This window comes from Sylvia atricapilla, chromosome 5 (assembly GCF_009819655.1).
Source record: "Sylvia atricapilla isolate bSylAtr1 chromosome 5, bSylAtr1.pri, whole genome shotgun sequence".
In the NCBI taxonomy this organism is placed as follows: Eukaryota; Metazoa; Chordata; class Aves; order Passeriformes; family Sylviidae; genus Sylvia; species Sylvia atricapilla.
In genome coordinates, this window is record NC_089144.1 from 72,523,416 (window position 1) to 72,545,913 (window position 22,498).

General features: G+C 44.5%; 1 protein-coding gene across 24 annotated transcripts in view; it reads left to right on the forward strand.

The window, feature by feature from the left end:
* RBFOX2 (RNA binding fox-1 homolog 2) overlaps window positions 1-22,014 on the forward strand; it is a 170,887-nt gene extending 148,873 nt beyond the window's left edge. For 6 of the 24 annotated variants that reach the window (XM_066320197.1, XM_066320196.1, XM_066320194.1 and 3 more), the window contains 6 exons: window positions 372-504; window positions 5,890-5,929; window positions 8,525-8,567; window positions 13,516-13,604; window positions 14,521-14,593; window positions 15,691-22,014. In XM_066320197.1, coding sequence (XP_066176294.1) covers window positions 372-504; window positions 5,890-5,929; window positions 8,525-8,567; window positions 13,516-13,604; window positions 14,521-14,593; window positions 15,691-15,735 — 423 coding nt within the window. In that variant the 3' untranslated portion in view covers window positions 15,736-22,014. Of the gene's footprint in view, window positions 1-371; window positions 505-4,039; window positions 4,098-5,889; window positions 5,930-8,194; window positions 8,273-8,524; window positions 8,568-11,070; window positions 11,549-13,515; window positions 13,605-14,520; window positions 14,594-15,690 lie in introns of those variants that run through there. The other 18 variants (XM_066320195.1, XM_066320205.1, XM_066320199.1 and 15 more) reach the window with 15 other exon arrangements.
* The last annotated feature ends 484 nt before the right edge of the window (window positions 22,015-22,498 follow it).

Consider the following 22,498-nt stretch of genomic DNA (forward strand, 5'->3'; position numbering starts at 1 on the left):
AGCCTCTGAAGTTTTGGAAGAACTGTGTGCTGTATTGATAGTAACTCCCCGTGCTTCTCAGATTCTAACCAGACTGCATGGTGGTGTCAAAAGGTGGGGGGGATTTGAGGCCTGTTTGGGGTGGGTAAGGCATGCAAAACATTAACTTCTTGCATGCCAAACCTCTCTGCAACCCTTCTCCCCCAGGAGGCTATGGTGTAGCGGAAAGTATGTACGGGATGCTTGCTGGGTTATAAGCATGTCCCTCTGCAGGACTGATGCCAAATGTCCCACCGCTATGGAGCTGTTGTGTCACTTTGTTTGAAGCAGGTGGCTATTCTCTAGGTTGGAGCTTGTATCCGTTTCACCTTCCGCCTTGTCTGTCTTTGCAGTTCCAGGCTTCCCCTATCCCACGGCAGCCACCACCGCCGCGGCGTTCCGGGGCGCCCACCTGCGGGGCCGAGGAAGGACAGTGTATGGGGCAGTGCGGGCAGTACCTCCCACAGCCATCCCTGCCTACCCAGGGTAAGCACTGGGCACGAGAGCAGAGTGCTCTGCACAACCCTGTCAAATAGCTAATCGGTTAACAAAACAACCCTAAAATTGTCTGGATGGTGAGAGTCGAGATCTTGCTAGTGCCGGAGCGTTCTGCACATGATGGCATCCAGTGGGGGCAAAATTAAATTTTTCTGTGTTAAGTTTTTGACTAAAACAATTTTCTGTACTTGCAACAGCTTAAAGCGCTGATGGGTTCCTTCTCATAATTTCTCAATTTGTCCGTATCTGGTATTTGTCATCCATTGACTCAATATGTTATAGTGCTGCTGAGAAGGACACAAAGAGAAGATATAAAATTCCTGAAAAGGTTCTGCTCTTTGCACTCCATTTGTGTTTCCATATTTAGGAATGAGGAATATTATCCATTACCTTCATACCTCACCATCTGACAGTAGGACACAGAAGAGCCAGTTACCCACAATGGATTTGCTTTCTTTGTTGGAGATGGTTTAAAAAGGTTTAAAACAAAGATTAATCAAGTCCATTAATTTAAAGCTGGGAGTGTTTGGGATGTAGAGAGAATGATAATGCAGTGAAGCAATGGCAAATGTGTGGCCTTAGCATCCTTTGCCCTCAGATTTTTACTAGTAACGCAGTGCAAAAAATGCTGTTACAAAGGAGCATTCTGCTGTATAAAAGGGAAGTAGGAGGGAACTAGGTCTGTATTTGAGGGGTTTTTTTGTTTTGTTTAAATGTGATGGAATGACAGATAAATCAGCAAATACCTTCCAAACTGTCTTTTTTTTTTGTTTTGTTTGTTTGTTTTGTTTCTGATTTTGAGGATGCTTTAATCATATTGTCTCTGGAGTTCTACTTGCCTTATTTTCCAGGCAATGTTCTCCGAAAGAAGAGAAGTAGGAAAGAATCCTTCAACACAGAGATGTGGACTGACCTTTCTTTCCCTTTACACTAGGCCCAAAAGGGAAGAAAAAAAATCATAAATGCTTTATTTAAAAGGAAAGTGGAATCCATACACATCAGCACAGGGAGGTGGCTCGATTTATGTTGTATAAGCTCACAATTCCTTCTATAGCAGATTAAGTGATGAGAGCTACTGTGACCCTTTTAGAGTCTAGTCTGATATTTAAAGTGGAGCTCCAGGAAGCAAGCTGCAGTGGTCATGTATCTGTCTAGCTTTGCTCTTTGGCAGTTTTGGCAATATTTGTATTTAATTCAACAGAGGACTTTAAATGAAACCTCTCGTCTAAACATTGGTCTTCTGAACAGAGTGTTTCTTCAGGGTTTTCAAATCCACTTTTTTGCCACCACACCTAGTTTACATTCTCTGTCCTCTAACCAGACCTACAACTTGCCTGTCTATTGTTCTAAAAATGGAACAGTCTAATTTTATTGGGGTATGCTCCATAGTGAAACAAAGCAGCAAAGCGGAGCCGAGTGCTGCCATCTACCAGAATATGAGATATTTGCACCAGGGAAGGAGAATCTGCTTTTCATCCTCGGGAGTAACAGCTAGAGCATTCCTAGCCGGGGGCTATCGGGAGTGGGACACTGGGAGGGCCTTGTCTTTGATGTAAATCCAGCCTGAGTCCCATGTAAAAGGTTTATTTTCATTTGAAATATGGGCCAATAGGGTTCCATAATACCGTCTCATGGCTGTTTTGACTGGTATTACACTGAATTTTTCTGACCTGCTGACTGATCCCATGTCTTCATGGGCAGCATACTACCTAGTGAGTATTTACAGGGCACCAGTAAGCAAGGCAGATTCACAGAGGCCCAGAACTGTCCCTAGTCCCAAGCACTGGGATGTAATAAACTACTCCTGGTGGGTTTTGTCATCATAGTCTGAGTCTCTGCAAGATACTTTGTAGAACGACTTTGATTCCTAGTGGAATAATACAACATGTGCTATTCAATTCCATGTTGCAGTAACCTGTAGGACAGCCACCACTCCCTGTGGGCAGTGTTGACCTCCATGGGGTCAGGGAGAGGCACATGTTCCTGACACCTTGCCCTCCATCTTCCTGGCCAGTGGAAAGATGACACCATAAAATCAGTCAGCAACCTGAATGACCAAGATAGAGTGAGTAATGTGTAAGAAGACAGTTAAGTAAGCTGCAGGTTAACTCAAACCTGAGAGAAGGAATTGGTTTTCACAAACCTCAGTGGTGTTTGAGTTCTAAGTTACGAAACTTAATAGTATCACTGCATTTGAGAGTTTAGCAGAATTTTAAAAATAAAGAATATAGATTAATAAAAGCTCATTAGTATTGCCATACTGGATCAGACCTGAGCAGCATCCAGGTTAGAGTAAGTTTTGACAGTATCAAGTGCTAAATTAGAGGAAGGTTCAAGAAATCATATTTCTTTACAGTTTTTAATATTTACTTCAAGAACTCGATATTTGCTAATGCATGTGTGAAATGCCCATGCTTACATATGGCCATCATTGTTTATCCAGAGGTTTGTGATACCTCAGAAAGCAATTGCTTAGACTATTTGAGGTGATGTAAGATAGTCACCTAAACCTGACTTTGAATACTAGTGCAATTTTCAGTTTTAACTGAGGTACCACCTGGTAGAAATAAGGAGATATTATAACCTCTGATATACAGCACAAGTGAAAACTGTACTGGAATATTGCCCTGATTCATAGCAGCCACCCTTTTAAAATGAGAATACTAACAAATAAAACTTCAGACCAAAAGCTGTAAGAATCAAGACAGTCTGAAAGAACTCGCCTACTGTAAAACTCTCAAAGCTATATAAGCTGGATAAATTTTATTTCTCAACCTATAGATTAGCCATTGACTTGTGCTTGGTCATTAAGTACCTATATGAGGAATAGACTTGCCATAGTAAGGGATAATTTAGTCTAGGAGTGTAAATATATATGAGATTCACTGATTTGAAGCCGAAGTAGAGAGAAGTCTCGATACTGGGCAGCAGGGAGCTTTGCAGGGTGTTTTTTTCATTCCTTTTACAACACATTCAGCTGTCAGTACACATAAATGATACGCTGGCTACTATACAAAACCAGCCTATTTCTTTTTCCCTTGGATGTGTTTTAGCTCAGTTAGCAGGCTTTTTACAGATTGCACCCAGATCTGACTGGCTGCTAGACTGTTTTATACTTCTGGTCAAGCTACATAACCGGACTTATGTGGTTTTCAGATGAAGGAATTCTTTGAATGGAATGTCAGTTTTTGCTAGCATTATGAATCACAAATATATGGATATTCTACCACATAAATAAATCTTGCTAAATTTCAACCCTGGAAGTTGATGTTAGTCAGATCCTTTCTAAAGGATTCACGTGTGTTTGGGTGTTTGGATCCAGGAAGTCTTACTCTTACCTGTTATTAGTGTTCCTTGCAGTTTTCTTTGGAGAGCTGATCTCTTGCTGACAGAAATAGTGGCCTGATCCAATGTGGTAATGCTTATGTTCATCCAACTGACTGTGTTTGGAATAACTGTTAAAACTGCTAACCTGTTCATAAACCAAGTCACTTCCTCTGTCGTGCGTTTGCCTTTCCTGCAGGAGCAGGTGGAGTATCACTGCTAAAACACTCCTGGTCCTAGATAGAGAACCCAGCAATGTAAGTCACTGCCCCAGGAGCCAAACTCTTTGTTATGTGGTTGTAAAAATTTAGCTTCAACAAACATGATCTTATGGCCTGCTTCTCCCTGCTGAAGTGGCTCCCCTCTTCCTCTAACAAGGGTCTCTATCTTCATACCTGCTCCTAGCGCTCTTGGAGACTACAGTAACTTTGTCCATTGGGAATGGAGTGTACTTTTCCTGGGAAGACAGCAAGACTAAATTATTCAAGCAGTAGCTAACACTGCAAGATTTTATTTTTTTGTTTTAATTTTTTAGTAATAGCATGCAGAATTTTGGCAAGATCTGCTGGGCTTTTTTTTTTTTTGTGTGTGTGTGTGCCTTACAATAGGTGGGTGTCTGAGGGTGGCAGGCTCTTGGCAGCATTTCACATTCCATCTGATGAGTAAAAAAATAGTCAAAAGAATAGCTAGTGTTCCATACCTTCTTTTCCTTAATACTGTGGGTAAGTCATGCACATCAGATCCATGAACATCACAGATGGTGGGTGGGGTTAATGCTTTTTAAAGCCTTGAGCGAGTTTGTGTGGAGCTTTTCAGAGGATGAAGCTGGGGGAAATTCCTCAGTACGTGAAGCACACGCTGAACTCAAATGGGTGGGGGGAAATCTCCTCTCTTCCTTCCTCATCCTTCCCCAACCCCTGTCCCCAGAGTGAGCTGTGTAGTCTTATGCTAGTGAATGCTCTAGTAAGAGCAGCTATTTGGGAACCCCAGGCTCTGTTACAAACAGTTTTTGCACTTGAAGTTCTGAGAGAAACAAAACTATGGCTTAAAGCAGAAAAAGCACCATCCCATGGAAACCCTTCCAGTTGCTCCTCTCTGCTGTGGAATACGTCATTACTACCAGGGACTCCCACTGCACCTTTCAATTTTCGGATCTTGGACCAGTCACCTAACCTTTTTAGCTCATTATCTCTGCTTGTGAAAGCAATGCATTGTGGGTATTTTTGGTTTTTTCTTTTCAATTACATTTCTCTGTGTTTACTTTGATCAGAATTGATTGACTTGTTTTTCTGAGGTGTTGCATCAGTTCTTTAAGATGCTGAATAATAATACTTTGCATGCTTGTGTGATCAGCCAAATCTTATCGCATGTCTAATGTGCAGGGTAAAAGCAGGTGATGTATGGATGTCAGAAACAAAGGTCATGCAGCCCTGTGAAGCCTGAAAAATGTAATCAGGCACAAGTCTCTGAACCACACTTCCTGACATAGGTGACTCCAGCCCCTGTGGGATGCCTTCTGTGAGGGGCTCCTCAATTTCACAAGCCCATTTCACGAAGCCAATGTTTCCATGTGTTTTAGGGGGGTAACTAAAATCATTCCAGGAGAATAACCAGAGCGGAGGTTTCCAAACCCTTGTGTCTCTCTTCAGGACATCAGATCTTTTTGAGTGAATATTTACTATACAAGATGGTGGTTCCCCTCCCTCTCTCCTTTGCATACTGTCTCCCCCTCTGCCCACCCCTTCCCCCTCTGCATGCCATGGAGGATGACTTGGAGCCGTGCGTGCGCACACACGTTCTCTGGCTGATTTGCTCCTGCCAAAAGCCCAGGTTGTGGATTCATACATCACCTGCCTGTGTAAAATGCATGTGCATGCTGCCGTCCTCAATAACCGGAATGTGTTTTCTGTTCTTTTGTTTTTTGTTTGGTTTTTCTTTTGGTGTTGTTTTTTTTTGTTTGTTTGGTTTTTTTGGAATTTTTTTTTTTTTTTTGGTTTTGTTTTGGTTTTGTTTTTGTTTTTGTTTTGTTTTTGTGTGGATTTTCTGCAGTGTGGTTTACCAGGACGGATTTTACGGTGCTGACCTCTATGTAAGTACACACACCGGAGCCTTCTTTTCCCCAACCCCTGACAAGCCAGCCTTTTTTTTTGTTTTCTTTTCTTTTTCTTTTGGTTTGTTCGTTTGGTTTGGTTTGGTTTTTTAAATATCATTTACTTTAATTTTCTTCTTCCTTGTGGATATATATATTTATATATTTAGGAATGCAAGCATGCTTCTCTGTCACTGCGCTTGCCCCTGGGTGCAAGACCTAAGCCTTTGGGTTTCCTGATCATTGCCAGGGTCAGTTTATTGGGTGTCCTGTCCCCTCCATGCACACTGGTACTAATCAGTCTGAGAGATGATTAGCAAATTAAAATTTCTCTCAACACTTCTCTCATTTACATAATTTGGATATAAAAATAACAGGACTGGTTTAGCCTCAGACCTTCCCTTTCCTTCTCCCCCTCTTCCCTCCCCTTTCTCTTCCCTCTTGGGGCCCTTTCAGGTTTGATTTGTGCAGCCCACACTACAGTGAACAAGTTGTACATTTTTAAATGTTCATGTGCCACTGAGGTGTGGAGATTATCCCTTTGGGGAAGACACTGGGACTGTTTAAAAATGGAGGCCGAGATGCCAGAGTGAAAACTGACATCTCAATTTGCTGGTAAGAATGGCACCTAAATAGGCTAGATTCTCTCACCTCTTCAGGGAATTGTAAAGTAAAAATCTGTGGAGATGTTTAGTTACCAGAGTCAGCAGCCTCCTCCTGTTTGGGAGTTACCTGTGATACCACAGGAGACTTTATCCTGTCATTGTCTTTGTCCTACGCAGTCAGTCTGTATTGCAAACCTCCAGGGGCGTCTGTGTGTACACAGGCAGCTTGTGGACGGAGGTATTTGAATGGGCCAGTGAGAAAAGTGCTTTCCTCTCCGAGGCAAAGCTGTTGCAGAGCAGGAATATGGTAGGAACTTGCCTTTCAAAACAAAAATGTTCAGGGCCACAACTGCCACTGCAACTCGTGGCCTGCCTGGCTTTTTCAGGGATCCCAGTTGTGGCATTGTAGGTCATAGCTCTCTGCAGCTGGAAAGTTTTGTGTAGTTTGGGTAGTGGCACAATTGTCAGCATGAATTTCACATTCCCTCTCCTTTGAAGATGCTATTCTTGACATTTATAAAGAGGACCCTGTGGTTAGACTCAGGATAACGGATGGAACTAGCTTTTGGATTTTGTTGGCTTATATGGAGGATCAAGTTTTGGACGAGTGCTTTTTCCAGCCCAGGTACAGCAGTTGGAAGATGTGCTGTTCGAGACAGAGAGAACTGCATACATTTCTTCCCTCTTCCATATGCTGTCATGCATGCAGTCCTTTAAAGACTGATCTGCCTAGTCAAGTGTTTCTTTATAAAGCTGTGTCAAGGACTACAGAAGGTTCTGCATTTTCCTGCCTCACTCCTAAAACACCGCTTTTACAGACACTGGCTTTGCTGTGGCAAGTAACCAAGAAAATGAGTGGTGCTTAGTGCCTCTTCCCACGGAGTGTGGCATCTAAAAGGCTGCCGTGTTGAAAGGAGAGACTGGCCAGGGTTATTCCCCATTTCTTTTGAGAAAGCTCCTTCAGAGCTTTTGTTGGGGACAAGAGGCTTATTTAACATGTAAGGACACAAACTTCAGCAGTGAAGAACTCCCCTAAGCACTTGGTGCTGCAGAGCAGTACCACCGTGCCACATAACGTGAAGAAAAGCCCCCAGGTCACGTCAGAACCATTAGGTGGATTTCTGATGACTTTGCTATTGGTGGTGGCGGTGTCACTGTCAGAAAGCAGAATGATAGAGGACTGCATCAAAGTAGGTGGTGGTGCTTTTTCCTAGGTTATTTCTGACCAGAGCCCTCCAGTGGAGCTCAGGAAAAAGTTATCGTTATCCAAAACCGGAAGTTGCCCTTCCAAACTATTTGCCTGGCACAGGTGGAATGACTTCAGCGTCTCTGTGTCTCACTGATTTGTTGTGCTTTTCACTGCAGTGCTTCCATCCCTCTGGTTGTAATAGGTTTACCCAGATTCTGGAAGCTGTGGCAAGGAATACTCTAGTTAGGACTGGGGGGAAGTTATATTGAAGTTCTCTTAAGATTTCCGAGTCCTTGGATTTGTGGAAAGGAGCCGAGCTGACAGGAACTGGTTAATGGTAGGCAAGATGAAAGGGAAGTGCCCCAGGTTTGGGCTGCCTTTTCTGCATATATGCTGTGCACCAATTTCTCATTTTCCTCCTCCTCCTTTTCCTCACTCCTTTCTTCTTTCCTGGGGCAACCATCCTGCTAGCCATTTCTTCTGTGAAGAAGGCATTCCATCTGTTGTTGGATGCGTCCCACTCTGGCAAGACACCTGAATTGATAAAACCTGCCCCAGGATGCAGAGGGCTTCATTTCAGACCATAAGAAAGGTTATCTTTCTTCCACAATGGGGTCAATCTGGGTGGCGGGGGGGAAACCCAAACAAACCCACCCGTGTGAAGACTGCTTCTGCCTGTGAAAAGCGTGCTTGCATCCACTGGAAAGAAAAGGCTGGTAAGCCCCGCTGTGGGCTGTTTGTATGATTGTTTCTTTCCACAGCTGTGTTTTTTTGAACTGCTCTTCCTGTGTTCTGTTATAGAATAGTCTTACAGGAACCAATCATTAGCGCTAAAATACCTCAGGTAGGAGTGCCAGTGTGACCTGCGAACCAATCAGATTGTGGATTGCAGTGGAAAAAACTGAATTATACTAACCATTCCAGCACCACATTAGAGATGGGAACAGAGGCTTTTTTAGAGCAGCACAGATTCAAGTGTGAGCCAAGCCCCCGCTGTAGCAGGGCGGCGTGTGTCCAGATTTCATGCCAAGTGGCATTTCACTCAAAATAAAAAAAACTGAACAAAACCAAAAGAAACCAACAAAACTTTAATTCAGTGGAAAGGGTTAACGAGGTCATGCTTGTCCCATTACCATGTAGAAGCACCTGCTGCAATGGACACCGTTGTCCTGTCACCTCTTCTAATTCATTCATGCTCATTCCTGGTGCACGTATGCCACCCTTCTAATACAGAAATACCAGAAGCAGTTTCTAGCCCTTTCTGCTTCTTAACTTCTGTTATATGGAAGTATGGGGATGGAGAAGACACATCTGAGAGATGACAAATAAAAGATCCTAAAATTGGGCTCGCTGCCTAAACCTGGCAAGCAGTAAAATGTACCTCACTGGTACCACGAGTTACACATTTCTCTGGGATTATGGACATGCTTGTGTCCTAGGGGCAGAAAGGCTCTTTGGAGTAAAGAGGACAGTGACACACTTTGTGTGTCTTTCTAAGGCAGGAGGGGAAAGAGAAAAGGGAGGTTTATACCACACTGGCAAAGTAAGCTGTAGTTTTGGATTTCCTCTTGCTCTCATTGGTTGATCACCTGATATGGACTTGAAGAGTGGAGGAGAAGATGGACTTGAGCTGAACTGCATAAAATGCTTATTTATTTTCATTAATGCACTCAGTTATTGGAATGCTGTTTTAGTTGGGATTGCAGCTTCCTGTATATGTTGTTTTTCCATGTTTGTCTTATTTCAGAAAATATAAGACAATATGAGACTGAAAAAGCTGCCATCTAATGTTAAAGAAAGAATTTCAAATAAAATAGTGCTTTGTTGATGAGCCAAGGACAGTGACATCACAGAAGAGTAATTTTAAATTTGGGCTTTTGTTCATACCCAAGCAATACAGCTGTTTGACAGCTCAGGTCTGTAGGCTCAAGCATTGCACAGGGAAAGGGATCTAGCATAGCCCCAGCAAGACTGGAAGGCTGGATAGACAGAGAAGGAGAACTTGAATTGAGATAAGCAGCATTTAGGCTGATGTTGATTTCTCTCACATGCTCCCCAGACAATCCAAAAGCCTATACCAAAAAAGGCTGATCTTGATTTACACAGTCCTTTTGGTTGTTTTTAATGCCCAGTAAAAAATGCATAAGCCTTCTCACTAGTTCCCATTTCCTTATGGAGGCAGTAATTAAACTGTCCCATTGATGGAAACATCTGTGACATAACATCTTCGCAAGAAGCTCAGCCACACTTCTTTTGAGATGAGACTAAAGATTGTAAAAAAACTGAACCTGTATGGATAATCTGTCCCTGTGGAATCAAATAGGTAGAGTGGGAGTTTGCATGGCTGTCTTGAGTTTCAGGCACTATGCCACTCAGTTTCTTCTGTTGCAGTTTGGCTGTGGCACTGAAGGAATGCGTTGAAACTGGCAAGGGCCCTTTTTTTTTTCCTTTTTCTTTTTCTTTTTTCTCCTTTTTTCTTTTTATTTTTTTTTTCTTTTTTAAAAAATAATGATTTCTTTCATCTAGAAACACAATTTTTTCCTCTTTTTGCTGTGGTTGCAGATACCGTATGCTGTTATAATTTATATTTACTGGATTACCTGAAGTGGGTGGCACCCAGAAATAACTAGGGGTCGTAGGACCCTGCAGCTGAGCTTGCAGATGAGCTCTGCATATCAGTTACAAGTTTTGTGTGAACAGGAATAGCAGGAGAAAATATCTGGTGCATTGGACAAACCGAACAGGCTTTAGATGCATTTATTGAAATATATAGATGGATCCTAGGTTATGGAGAATAGGAGCATCAGCTGAGCAAGGCAAAACCTGAACAGTGTCTGCTTTGTACAGTGTCTGCTCTGTACAGTCTCAAAGCCTGGTGAAAGGACTTATGAAAAAACGAAGTACAGTTGCAACAGTTCTTCCTCGTTCCTTCATCCTATTTTGGTGTATTTGGACCTGCTGGTCATGCTAAATACAGCCCTGTCTCAGAAATCTCCCAGCTGTCCACACTCATTGCTCCTATGACGGAATGCACCATGGCCATTATGATCCCCATTTTTGGTTTTATTTGGTGTACACATAAGTAGACTTTGCAGATTGCTTTGAAATGAGCAGGTCTGCCTGTACGTGTGTACCTCTATCCTGAGTTGTTTTTTTTTGTTTTGTTTTTGTTTTTGTTTTTGTTTTTCCCTTTTTTAAATAACCAGTAGCTTCAATTTTGCATCAGTGCATGGTTAAAAAGCAATACACGTCAGCTATTTCTTAACTTCGTTTCTCCAATGAATTATTTCTCCTTTTTTCCTTTCTTTTTTTTTTTTTTTTTTTTTTTTTGTGTTGTTGTTGTGCAGTTGACTGAAGAAATGTTAACATCCCGCTCTAAATCTCTCAGTGGAGTCTCTGTTCCCTTCTCTGATATAACAGATGGGTTATTGCTTGTTATAATTATTAACCTTGTGGTGTGGGACAGGGCGAGGGTGGGAGCCGTTCTGGGCGGCGAGGGCGGGGTGCTGCGGGAGTCTTTAAGGTTGGAATGTTAACTCCAGTGGTGACTGACTGTTTCCGTAATAGCAGGTTGTTGTGGCTGCACGCTCTAGTACTTGAGGCTGTGTACTTCACTGAGCTTGTGGTAGAGCCTAGGGCGAGCTGCTGTCCCAAGAGAATGCTGGGATGGATAGAACTAGCCAATATGAGTCTGAACGTGGTGACTTTGCTGGTTGTTCTAGCTCCAGATGTCAGCATGCTTAGTTTTTAATTTTGATTAATAAATGTTACTCCATTCCCCCTCCCACACCTGATTCCAACCCTTCTTTTCTTCTTCTTCTGTTTTTTTTTTTGTTTTTTTGGTTTGGTTTGGTTTGGTTTGGTTCTGTTTAATTTTCCTTTACGAGAGACATGAATTAAAAGAAAATTATATGATAAGCCTTTTTTGGTTTCAAACTGCATCATGCTGTCATGTTCAGAGTATGTGCCAGGCACGTTTGAAGCAGCTTCTGGTCTGAAATGTGACTGGCAAGCGTGGGGCAGAGTGGGAATCAAGGTGCATTGCAGAGGCCAGCTGCCCTGCTGAGGGTGGTGCCTGGAGGAAATGCCTCCTGCACTGTGCCCAAGGGATAGACCAAGGGGAATACTACAGTGGCATCGGTACAAAGTTAGGTCTTAATTTGGTGAGGTTAATGAGGATTTGATTTGAATTAAGGCTGCGTCTCATTCCTCTTGCCTCTGTCATGTTTTACATGGTGAAATGGTGCATGTTTTACATGCAATGATAGCGTGGCAAAACCGAGCTAAACATCCCCACACCATCAATCAAAAATGCAGGATTTGAAACAGCCAGGTGAGATTAAAAGAGCTAAACTGTAGCACGACATATTTTCCAGGTCGAGCGGTGATGTTTCACAGGGATAGATCTGTATTGCTTTTTCTCCTGTTAACTAGAAGATTGAAGAGGCTGCAAGTCTCTTTTTTGTGGAGTAGGAAAGGGTCTGCAAATATGTTTTGGATACATGCTGGCCTTCACAGGGCTAATGCAGGCCACACGAAAGAAACCAATATTAATTTAAAGTCATTACTTCTAATTTAAAAGCTACCCAGGTCCAGATTGAGCACTGTTGAACAAAGAGACAGTTCTGTAGTTGAGCTGATTCTGGAGGTGAAGAGCATAGCTCTGCCTTCTGGTCCTTCAAACCCTGAAATGTCAATTGGAAGAAAAAAGGGAGAAAAAAAAAAAAAAAAAGCCACAAACAATCTGGAATTTCCCAATGTTTTCTTATAGCTCGTTGTGTTTCTAGAAAGTCAAAACTGTGGTTCATTTACCAAGCTTTCACCTCAAAGTTAAAAAAAAACTGTTCAAAAATAATGAGCTAACCAGGGCTTCAGAGCCACCTTTGCTGCCTGCTGTGCCACCTTTGTCCCTGGTCTGAAAGGTGGCTTGCTCTTCCAGTACTGCAGGCCCCAAGAGCTCCTTGTGAGAGTTCCAGGAGGAGACTCACAGATCTTCTCCGAGTCAGAATTCACATTTTGCCAACACAGCTGTTAAGTACATTTTTAGTAACTACCTCTGATCACCTTTGCTACAGGTGTGAAGCATGGGCAGAAATACAGCAGCAGAACAGACTGCTCTGGCATAATTTCCCATGACCTGTTTCCTTCTTATATGGAAAGGAGGGGAGAACAGTCTAGTTGGCCTCAATATTGGTTTGCTTCTTGACAGCCCTGAAACCACTAGGGACTGTCTTCTCTGACCATCTTTTCCTGATTGCTTTTGGCCTTCTCTGGCTATTGATACTTTTGCACATGTGGACCCAGTTAAACTCTAGCCTTTTGGGTTTTCCTGGCTGTAGAAGAGAGAGAGTAAAAATAAAAAAAAAGTAGAAATTTCTCTGAATCGTCTCCCTTTTCAAATACTTCACAGAAAGTGTCCACCTCTGATTTCCCCTCCTTGACAGGAAGGGGCCATTAAAATTACCTTGCATGCAAGATTCTGGGTCTTTCCATTTCCTCCATGCCAAATTGCATTTTCTGTAGGGTTGTAACAATGCTCAGTCTCCCTTTAGTGTATTCCTTTTGCTAAAGAGGATAATAGAAGGGCATCCCTGGTCCCTCTAAGGAAAGGAATACACCTGAGTTAATGGGTGATGCTTGCAATAGACATGACATGGGAGCTGATGCAGTTTGAAACACTTCCTCTCCTTGTGATGTGTGTGACTTTTTTTAGTTGATTTTTTTTTTTTTTTTTTTTATGCTCTGCGTGAATGGACAGGTATCTGTAAAGTCAGTTCTCTTCTCTCCTGCAGGGTGGATACGCAGCCTACAGATATGCACAGCCTGCTACTGCAACAGCAGCCACAGCCGCTGCAGCCGCTGCAGCAGCTTACAGTGATGGGTATGTAAGGGAGAGGCGTCCATGGGGGCTAGCTTGCTGTGCTCAGGGATTCAAGGAGCATCGATCCATCACAGAACTTCTGCTGCTTCCCCCCATTTCTCTGTCTTACCTGCACTCGCATGCGCGCACATGCATGCACCACCCAACAAAGAGGACTCGAGTGCAGAGTTTGTCTCTGCTCCTCAACAGAAGTACCCTCAGTGTATGTGAGCTGTCACAAATCATATCCTCGTCCCTATCCTTGTGATTCCCCTCTGCGCAAAGCAGGCAGCGTGGTTACAGCCTCAGAGTCAGAGATCTGGCTTTAGGCAGGTTACTTACTGGGTGCGTTTCTTTCCCTATCATAAAGTAAAAATGACTCAGCTCATGCAGTGTTCTAGGATGCTTAAACGTGCAGCTCTGAAGAGATACACGAAGGATTGTCTTCATCAGAGTGCTTGCCTTGAGATTTTTCTTTGCCTGTGCAGTGAGGTCGTGTTTTAATCCTAGCACATTAAAGTTTATATTCCTCTCATAGTGGAGAATCCCTCACTGCTTTCCATTTAGCAGCTGTTACTGTGCCAATAGCGGTAGTGCCAGCAGACACTCTCCTCCCTAATTGCATCACACAATTACCCAAAGGTAAGGGATGCACTAGCTGACATTTCAAAGGTGCTGACCTCTTTCCTGCAGGTCATGCTCATGGGCTGTGCCACATTCCTCCTGGCAGGATGTTCTCTTGCCCATCTCATACAATGCATGGCAGCATGCCCAAAGGATCTCTCTGCAGAGGAGCTGCCTGTGTGCCTGTGTGTGCATGGATGCATACATGTGTGTGCAAGGGCATGCTGCTGCTTCCATTACCTGTGGTCAGACAGCTATTTCTGTGCCCCTCCCAAGTGACTTTTCTTTTTATATCTTTTCTCCCTCTCTTCAGTTATGGCAGGGTGTACACAGCAGATCCTTACCATGCCCTTGCCCCTGCCGCTAGCTACGGAGTTGGCGCTGTGGTAAGTGGGATTTTCTTTCTTGTGCTGTTTCTCATTTCCAGCATGGGGAACAGCCACTGGGTATCGTGCCATGAAACCTCACCCAGAAAAACTTCTCTGTTGAGGGAGGAGGTCCTTAGCAGCAGTGCTGGGTTCCCACTTGTTCCACATTTCCATCTGTGTGCACTAAGAAAGGAATCAGGCTGTGGGAGACCAGTTATTACTTGGTCCTGCACATCATCTAGTACAATGAAAAATGAAAAGCAGACAGAACTGCAAGGAGCCAGAACACTGTTGGTGAATCAGTAGACCTGTATTGAGGTGATATATTGAGCAAAAATCAGAAATAGAGATTCAGGATACCCTTTTCTTGCCATTTTCAGTTCTAGGAAGTAAGGGAATAAGTTGTTCTTGTGACATCTTGCATCAAAGCTGCCTCACTTGGTTCCCTCCTGTACTACTGGAAGGATGCAGTGTCCTGCCTGCCAGCAGTAGTTATGCAAGGGTAGGATGAGGTGTGCTGGCATTGGAGGGGAGTGGAGCAGCTTGTTAAAAACACATGCTTGCCCATCTGCTAGCCAGCACAGTTATCTGTGTTGTTGCAAAGGCTGGAATACAAATGTGCTCAGAGAAAAAGACACCTAAAATAGGTATCTGCAGCGTAGCCACCTCCATTTTAGCCTCAGCTCATCATGTGGATTCTCTTTAGGGTCAGTGAAGGAAAAACAGGTAATTCTAGGATACCCAGTCATCATATCTATTTTAGACCTTTACCTTGAGGTGAGGTGAAGAGCATCCTAGAAGTGCTGGTCTCCGCAGTCTATAAAGGCAGCCTGGACAACTGGCTTGAGATAGGACTGGTGAGTCCCCTCTCTGGTACTGAATTCCCTTCCACTAAGACTTGCCAAACTTCACCTCCAGCTGGCTGGCCATGAGCATGCCCTCCTGAGCCACTTCTTTGGTTTTGCAGGCAGAGTTCTCTCTTGCTTCTTAGAGATGCTGACGGTGGTGGGTCAGTGCCAGGACAGGTCCTTCCAGAAGCATTTGGGTGCTGTCCTGTGTATCTCTTCACAGTTCTCCTCCTAACAACCTTTTCTTCTCCCGTTTAATTTCTACAGGCGAGTTTATACCGAGGTGGCTACAGCCGATTTGCCCCCTACTGAAGTGACGTGAGCCCCCTGCAAGTGGGACAGCCCCCCCAGTTCATGAGGCCTGGCTATTGCAATATTTACTAGTAGAGGAACTCTATAGCAAGTCGAGGAGGAAAAACAAAAAAAAAAAAAACAAAAAAAAAAAAAGAGAAAATACTTTTTTATACCTCACTATGTTCTTCAAATATGTATTTTTTTTTCCTTTAAATTTCTGCCTTTAATTCTTTTGTTCCAAAGATTGTGCTTTTTTTTTTTGTTTGTTTGTTTGTTTGGTTTTTTTTTTCATTTTTTTGGATTTTTTTTAACTGTGGTAAAAATAATGCATTTCTGTGTCTGTATGTTGGTGCATAGCTTATCCTACCGATCACGGAAAAGGCAATTAGCGATAAGGAAAGCTGTTAGAAACTGATATCATGCAATTAATCAGGAACTCGCAGACAGAGTTACTTCCCTGGGTCTGGTGCTTGGTGCCTGTGAGACAGGAGGACACGAGGGAGAAGTCTCCACCTGACGTGTTTCTGGTCTGCAGAAGGAAGCACTCTTTGGCTGTGGCTGGGACCTGAATGCTGGTGGGAAACAGTAATTTACATTTGGAAATGGGGGAAATGCAGAGACTGCCTTGTTTCTATCACCATCTGATGCACTCAGGTTCATGACAGTTTCAGCAGTGTCAGAACTTTAGACTTCGCAAGAGAAGAGTCCCTCAACCTGTCCAAAGACTTCAGCTGTTACCTGCTCTATAGAGGACAAGCCTTTGAAAGGAGTTTTTGATGAGGATGATCTTTTCCCCACACACAGAACTTTTACTCGCTGATTTCTGTCTGCTGCAGGTGGCTATAATTGTCATAGTTTCCACTCCTTTTGAAGACCTCTCTCTCTTGCTGTCCCTTTGCTCCCCATCATTCCTCGAGGAGCGGCAGATGGAGTTGCAGGATCACGCCGAGCGGCTCTGTTGCGGACAGCAAGTGATTAAAACTTGGGGAGGTGAAGCACCTGCAGCCTTGCAGAGGAAGAAAGTGAGCAGAAGAGTCGAGCATGGCACACGTTCTGAGGCCCAGCCTGCAAGGGCTCTGCTCCTGTTCATCCTGGGCTGCTTAGGTGCTTCTGCAAGTAATCTATTTCAAATAATGTGAGTGAGGAAAAACCAGTCACGCATTAGCTGCTCAAGGTGAGGGACAAGCATGTGGGTTTGTTTGGGGGAAGGGATCTTTTATACCTAAATGTGATCCTGAAGTAGTTTTGTATCTGGCAGAAGCAGTTCGTGCAAGCTCTGAATTCATAGGAACTTCCTACCACAAGCTATTTCAGGCCCTTCCATTGCTGCATTGGAGCCCCTGGGTTTGTTTTGCCCAGTTTCTCACAGAAAGTTGTGCACCTGGTCTGCTGAGTCCATATAAACACTACATATTAGAAGATTTGGAAGGATAGAAACTATTTAGCCGAGGGCTCCATGACTCCCAAGACCATCTCCCTTCTGCTCTCACAGAGAATTCACTGTGTTTCAAAGGCAGCACACTTAGATGGCTGTGATGTGATGTGGAGTTGCTGCTCTCCAGACCTCCCTGTTCAGCTGCTTGCTCCTAGAGTGCTCCCAATAATCCCAGTGGTCAGAGACAGGCTCTAATCACACACTGGAGAGGTGCAGAAGTGTAATTGTACCAGGCTGCCTTGACTCCGTGGACTGGTGCTGGGCTGAGCCCCTGCCCTCAGACACGCAGCTTAGAGTATGGATTTGTTGGCGGAGCCTCTCCAGCTCCTGTTGAACACCTGCTTTTCCATCCACCGCTGATACAGAATAAAAAAATTCCTTCATTTAACACTAAGCAACGTCAGCAAGCAGAGGTCCCGCTTCTGTGGAGGTGTCCTGCTCCAACCACACATTTTTTGCTCTTCTGCAGTGATATATGGAGCATCTCTGTGCACAGCAGAGTGGAGGCACCTCAAATGGGAAGAATGGGGATGCCATTAGTTAAGCTAGAGACCCTGAAGCTATTGACTTTTTTTCTGAAGGAATAGCTAGATAAAGGGGACACCAAACTGCCAGCCTGTTGGCCACCTTTTTTTTTTTTTCTGGTTTTATTGTTGGTTTTTTTTACTTTTTTTTTTCCAAGCCAAAGTTTGGTTTGTTGCTGTTATGACTTTTTTTTTTTTATTATTAATTGCTTGTATATAAATATTTTAGCTTGAAAATAGGGAGGGGGAGAACAGGGTGTTGGGACTTTCACAAAATCTAGGAAATGAGGGAGACTCGGGGAGTTTGGGGGCTTTTACTGTCTGAGTTGGGGTAGAAGAGGGAGGACTTGTGGTAGTTATATTCAAGGGGAGTTATTTCCATCGCAGAGCAGCCAGGGGCCTTGTGGAGCTGGGATGCAGCAAAAGCCTCTACTGGACTTGTTGTCCCTGCTGTGGATGGAGGGCCTGAGTGAGGCCATCCCTTTCTGCAGGCAGTTCCTCAAGCTGTGAGCCCAGAAGCATCTGCAGAGCCCTGCTGAGGCAGCTGCTTCCCCACTGCCCCTCTCCCCCATTCAGTTCAGCTGGTTCTGACTGTGGCTCCCCAAAAGCCTGGCTCTCCCTCCCTCAGTGTCCTCCCCTGCCCTGGCAGTGCCACTCACAATCCCTCCTGCCACCTGGCTTCCCTGGGATTAGGGAGGCCAGCTCCGTTTTTGCCTCCTGGCAGAGTCTATGCATGGCAGCTTCAGCCCGCCCGAGTATATTAGGAATGTGAGGGGTTTAGTGCAGAAGCACCCAACCTTTGGGGTGCCATGGATCCCCCATCTCTGAGTAATACCTGTTCTAAGACCATCCAGCCTGATTCCTCCTGTATCTGAGCCTGGCCTGCTCTGGTCCCTCCCTGCCAAGCTCCTCTGGTACATTAGCAGCCAGTGTCTCTGTGGCTCCATGGTTAATGCTGCAAGATCCTCCGAGGGGCTTGCTGATAGCCCAGCTTCCTGCTCTCAGCACTGAGCTGCAGAAGGGACACCAGGACACTTGTGTGGCTGGAGCCAGAGGTAGCTCACTGGTTCCAGGTGTCCAAAGCACCAGACCTTCCAAAAACTTGCATGCCAAGGTTTCTTGAGTGAGCGTTGTGCCGTGACAGGAGAGCTCTTCAGCCTTTCTTCCCTGTCGGCGAACAACAGCAACAGTTTCACTCTGATGTGTTATGAACTGGCTAGAGACGCTTCCAGAGTAGTCAAGGTGTGACTATATCCATCTTCTGAGGAAGTGAGGACAAAGCCTATATCTCCCTATGCAAAATGAACTATGTTTAGTAAATCGAAGTGGGCCCTGGTTTATTGGAATGACGGCAGCTAGTGCTTGTCCACGTGATGGGTCTGCAGTCACAGGTCTCCTGCAAAGCAGAGTTTGGCTTTCTGAGGGAAGCTGCGCAGGCAGCCTGGCAAATAGCTCGCTGTTTGTCACCTCCTCATCTGGTGGCATCTGGGATTCCTCTTGATGCAGAGAAAAAAAAAAAAGTGTCTTTAAGTGTAGCTGTTTGTACTTTCTTGCAGTAGGTCTAGCCAGCACATGATGGTATACAGGTGAAATTTTGGTTTGAAGAGTTGGTTTTATTTAATATGCTGGTCTGTATTTCCTTGCAGTTACAGTTGTGCTGGTATAAAGTAACATCTACTGCTATATAGCGTATTCTCTACTGGGAATAAGTAAAACTGATGCCCAGCACATTAGCAAACTGTTGTCCTGGAGCCCATGTGTGGGAGGCTGCACTACTGTAGGTGGGTTAGCTTTTCTAAGAAAAGCCATGACAGGACCTGGAGGCAATGGGGAGCTCAGTATAAGCCTACCAGTATAGCCAGCTTTTCCCAGGTTAAGCAGTTAGGTGGATCCTGTGTCATGAGTTCAGATAAACAAAGCCATGTTTAAAGATAGCTGTGGCTTGGCTGTTCCAGTGTGTGAGAGGGAGCAGACTTGCCCAGTGAGGAGCACTGGCTCTGGGGTCTGAGACCTGTGTTTCAGACAGGGCTCTGTCAGTGACCCTTCAAGGGTCCCTGTGATGCAGTCGTATTGCTACTTTAGACTTCACTTCCTCATCCCTAAAGTGAAGTTGAAGTTTATCCCCTGTTTTGAGATCCATGGATGTGAAGTGTACAGCAAGAGCTGAGGAGGGTTTTCTGAGTAGCTGGCTCGAGCACTAGTTGTGGAACGATTAATGAAGCCATTTCCCTGCCTGAAAAGAGACACCGCTGGCTGCTGGGCTTTCGATTCCAGCATCCAGAGCTCCCTCAGTAGGGAATTCAAAGCAGAGCCTCCCAGTTCTACCCATGTTTTTCCCCAGCCCATCCCTATCTGTACCTTCCCACCCTGGCCACGAAGATGGAGGCAAGTGGTAAAAAGGTTTGGGGAGCACTTAGGAATTTAATAAAGGGAAACCCAAACAACAGCTCTGGGGAACACTTTTGCTGAGTCTAGCTCCAAAGGGAAAGCACACAGGCAGCTGGGCAGATGGCCTGCTGCCTGTGACCCTCCAGCCTGGCAGGGTAGGTCCTTGGTGTAGAGGGGGGATTTTTAAAGTGTTTTACCTGTTTGCACTGTTTTAAAATAGGAGCTGGGGGGTGGGGGGGGAACCAACCTAGTGAACAAGATGAACATCCAGTGTAAACTTCTTTGTGTTTTTATTTTTGACATGCTCTTGGATAATGTCAAACATTTTGTAGTATACACCAGTGAGACTTGATTCTTTGTTGCATAAAACACTATTTTTGGTGATGTTAATGTCTGAAAAGCCCATTCCCTCCATCCTCACCTTACTGATTGCCCTCTCTGCCCTCCAAGCCCAGTAAACTTCTCTTCTACAATGAAAACTCCAGTCAACAAGGCAAGCAGGAGTCTGATAGCCAGAGCCATGAAATGGGGCCCTTTGCAAGCAGGCTGTGAGGTTTCTGCCTGGTATGCTTCACTCCAGCCAGGAGCTGTCAGGAGAGCCCCATCCTTCTGCAGTGCCTGCATCACTGGCAGCCTAAACAGGAATTGGGATGGCCAAGTCCTGTCTCTGTGGCCACCGCTCACCCTGGAAGACAGCTTCTTGCTGGGGCTGCCAGTGCTGCCCACAATTGTCCTCTTGGGGCTGCAGCTGGCCCAGGCTTGTGCAGGAAACCAGCTTCCCGTGCTGCCTCTCAACTCATGGTAGAGCAGGATTGCATCAGCCAAAAACCTTGCCTGATTTCACCAGGGGATTGCTGGTGTCTAATGCCGTCCATCGAGGTATTTATTTGGCTGGCAGTCAGAGTCAGCAAAATGCCCGTTAATCTTAGGAATGTTTTTTTTCTTTTTAAGTTTTTGTCGATGTTCTAAAATGGGTCAATAGATCTCTTGCCAGATTCCCAGTTCTCTGCTGGTGGAGAGGCTTGTTGGTTCCCTGAGAAGTAAATTCCTTATAGAAATCAGGCCTCCCACATTAGTAGTCTCAGTTCTGGTCGTGTTTTTCTATTTTTTTCTGTTCACAGTGTTTTGAGTGTGCGAGTGTTGTAGTTTGGTAGGTCAGTTTGGCTGCATTATCAAGTGACAAAATCATCCTCTTTTACCCCAGGGGATATGATTTGGTTTTGTTTTCTTTCCTTGGGTTTTTGTTTGTTTGGGATTTTTGTTAGGCTTTGTTTGGGGTTTTTTTTAATATGATAAATCCTGCTTATAAATAGTTGGAGCTAAAACCTGGGGCTGACAGCAATCGAGAACCAGGGCTGTAGAGTGATCCGGAGCTGGTGGAGTATTTTACTGACCTCACAGGCTCATCTCTTTGAGACTTGGAAATTTTCAGTGTGAGGCTGAGATGCCGCAGCACCTCCAATGGCAGCAACAGACTTGCCCCTTCTCGCAGTCTCCCCAGCACCTCCCATTGCCAGGTACTGCCAGGGAACAGGACACGTCCTGAGTGGGATGTGTTCCCTTCCCCTGGACCATTTCCTAGGACACCCAAGCCGCTTGCCCAGGGTCCCATTTCCCTGCTGACTCTGGAGCAGCAGTATCTGCATCCCAGGGCTTTGTGACAGCCTTTAACTTCCCACCCTCCCTTGTTAAGTATCATATTGTATAGTAGCTTTCAGACCATACAGTATTCATTGGGTTATTCCTATTATTATCAAGTAGCTGGAATTGTGAAGGTTGGAGTAGTTAGATCTTTAGCTTTTATTCCTTTTTTTTGTATTACTATCCATGTGTATAAATTATTGATCATGTTGCTGGCTTTTATAAACTCTAAGCAAGGGGGGGAAACCCTTCCTAACCCTTTGCAAATGGTAATGAAGCACTGTTTTTAAATAAAAGAGAGAAACACCAGTCTCCTGGCTCCCCTGTGTTGTCTGTTTTTCAGTACATCTGGATGAATTTCACTGGTGCATCACCCTGGCGGGTAAAATGCAAAGAAAGGAAGCTGGTGTGAAGAGCAAGCTGGGAGATTGGGTCTTCTTAACAGTGATAAAGGGTGAAGCCTTGGCAAGTCACACTGGTAAAATCCCAGCCCCATCTGTTCCTATACCAGCCCCTCAGAAAATCGACACCTTTCCCTGCTATTCTTTCCATTGCTGCTTATTAGCAGAAAAGGGCCAATTGTTTGGTATTTGATAAGAAGCCCTTTTTTTTTTTTTTTTTTTTTTTGCTTCTTTTCTCTCCAAGCCTAGTTGGCATTTGAGCCTGTTAGTGTGAAGGAGAGACCACCATTTCAAGTTACAGTATCAGCATCTCCTTTTAGTGCCTGTGTGGCCAACCTCTCTCCATCTGCGTTAGCACAGGTTTAATAGTTAACACACAACTGGAAGCTGGG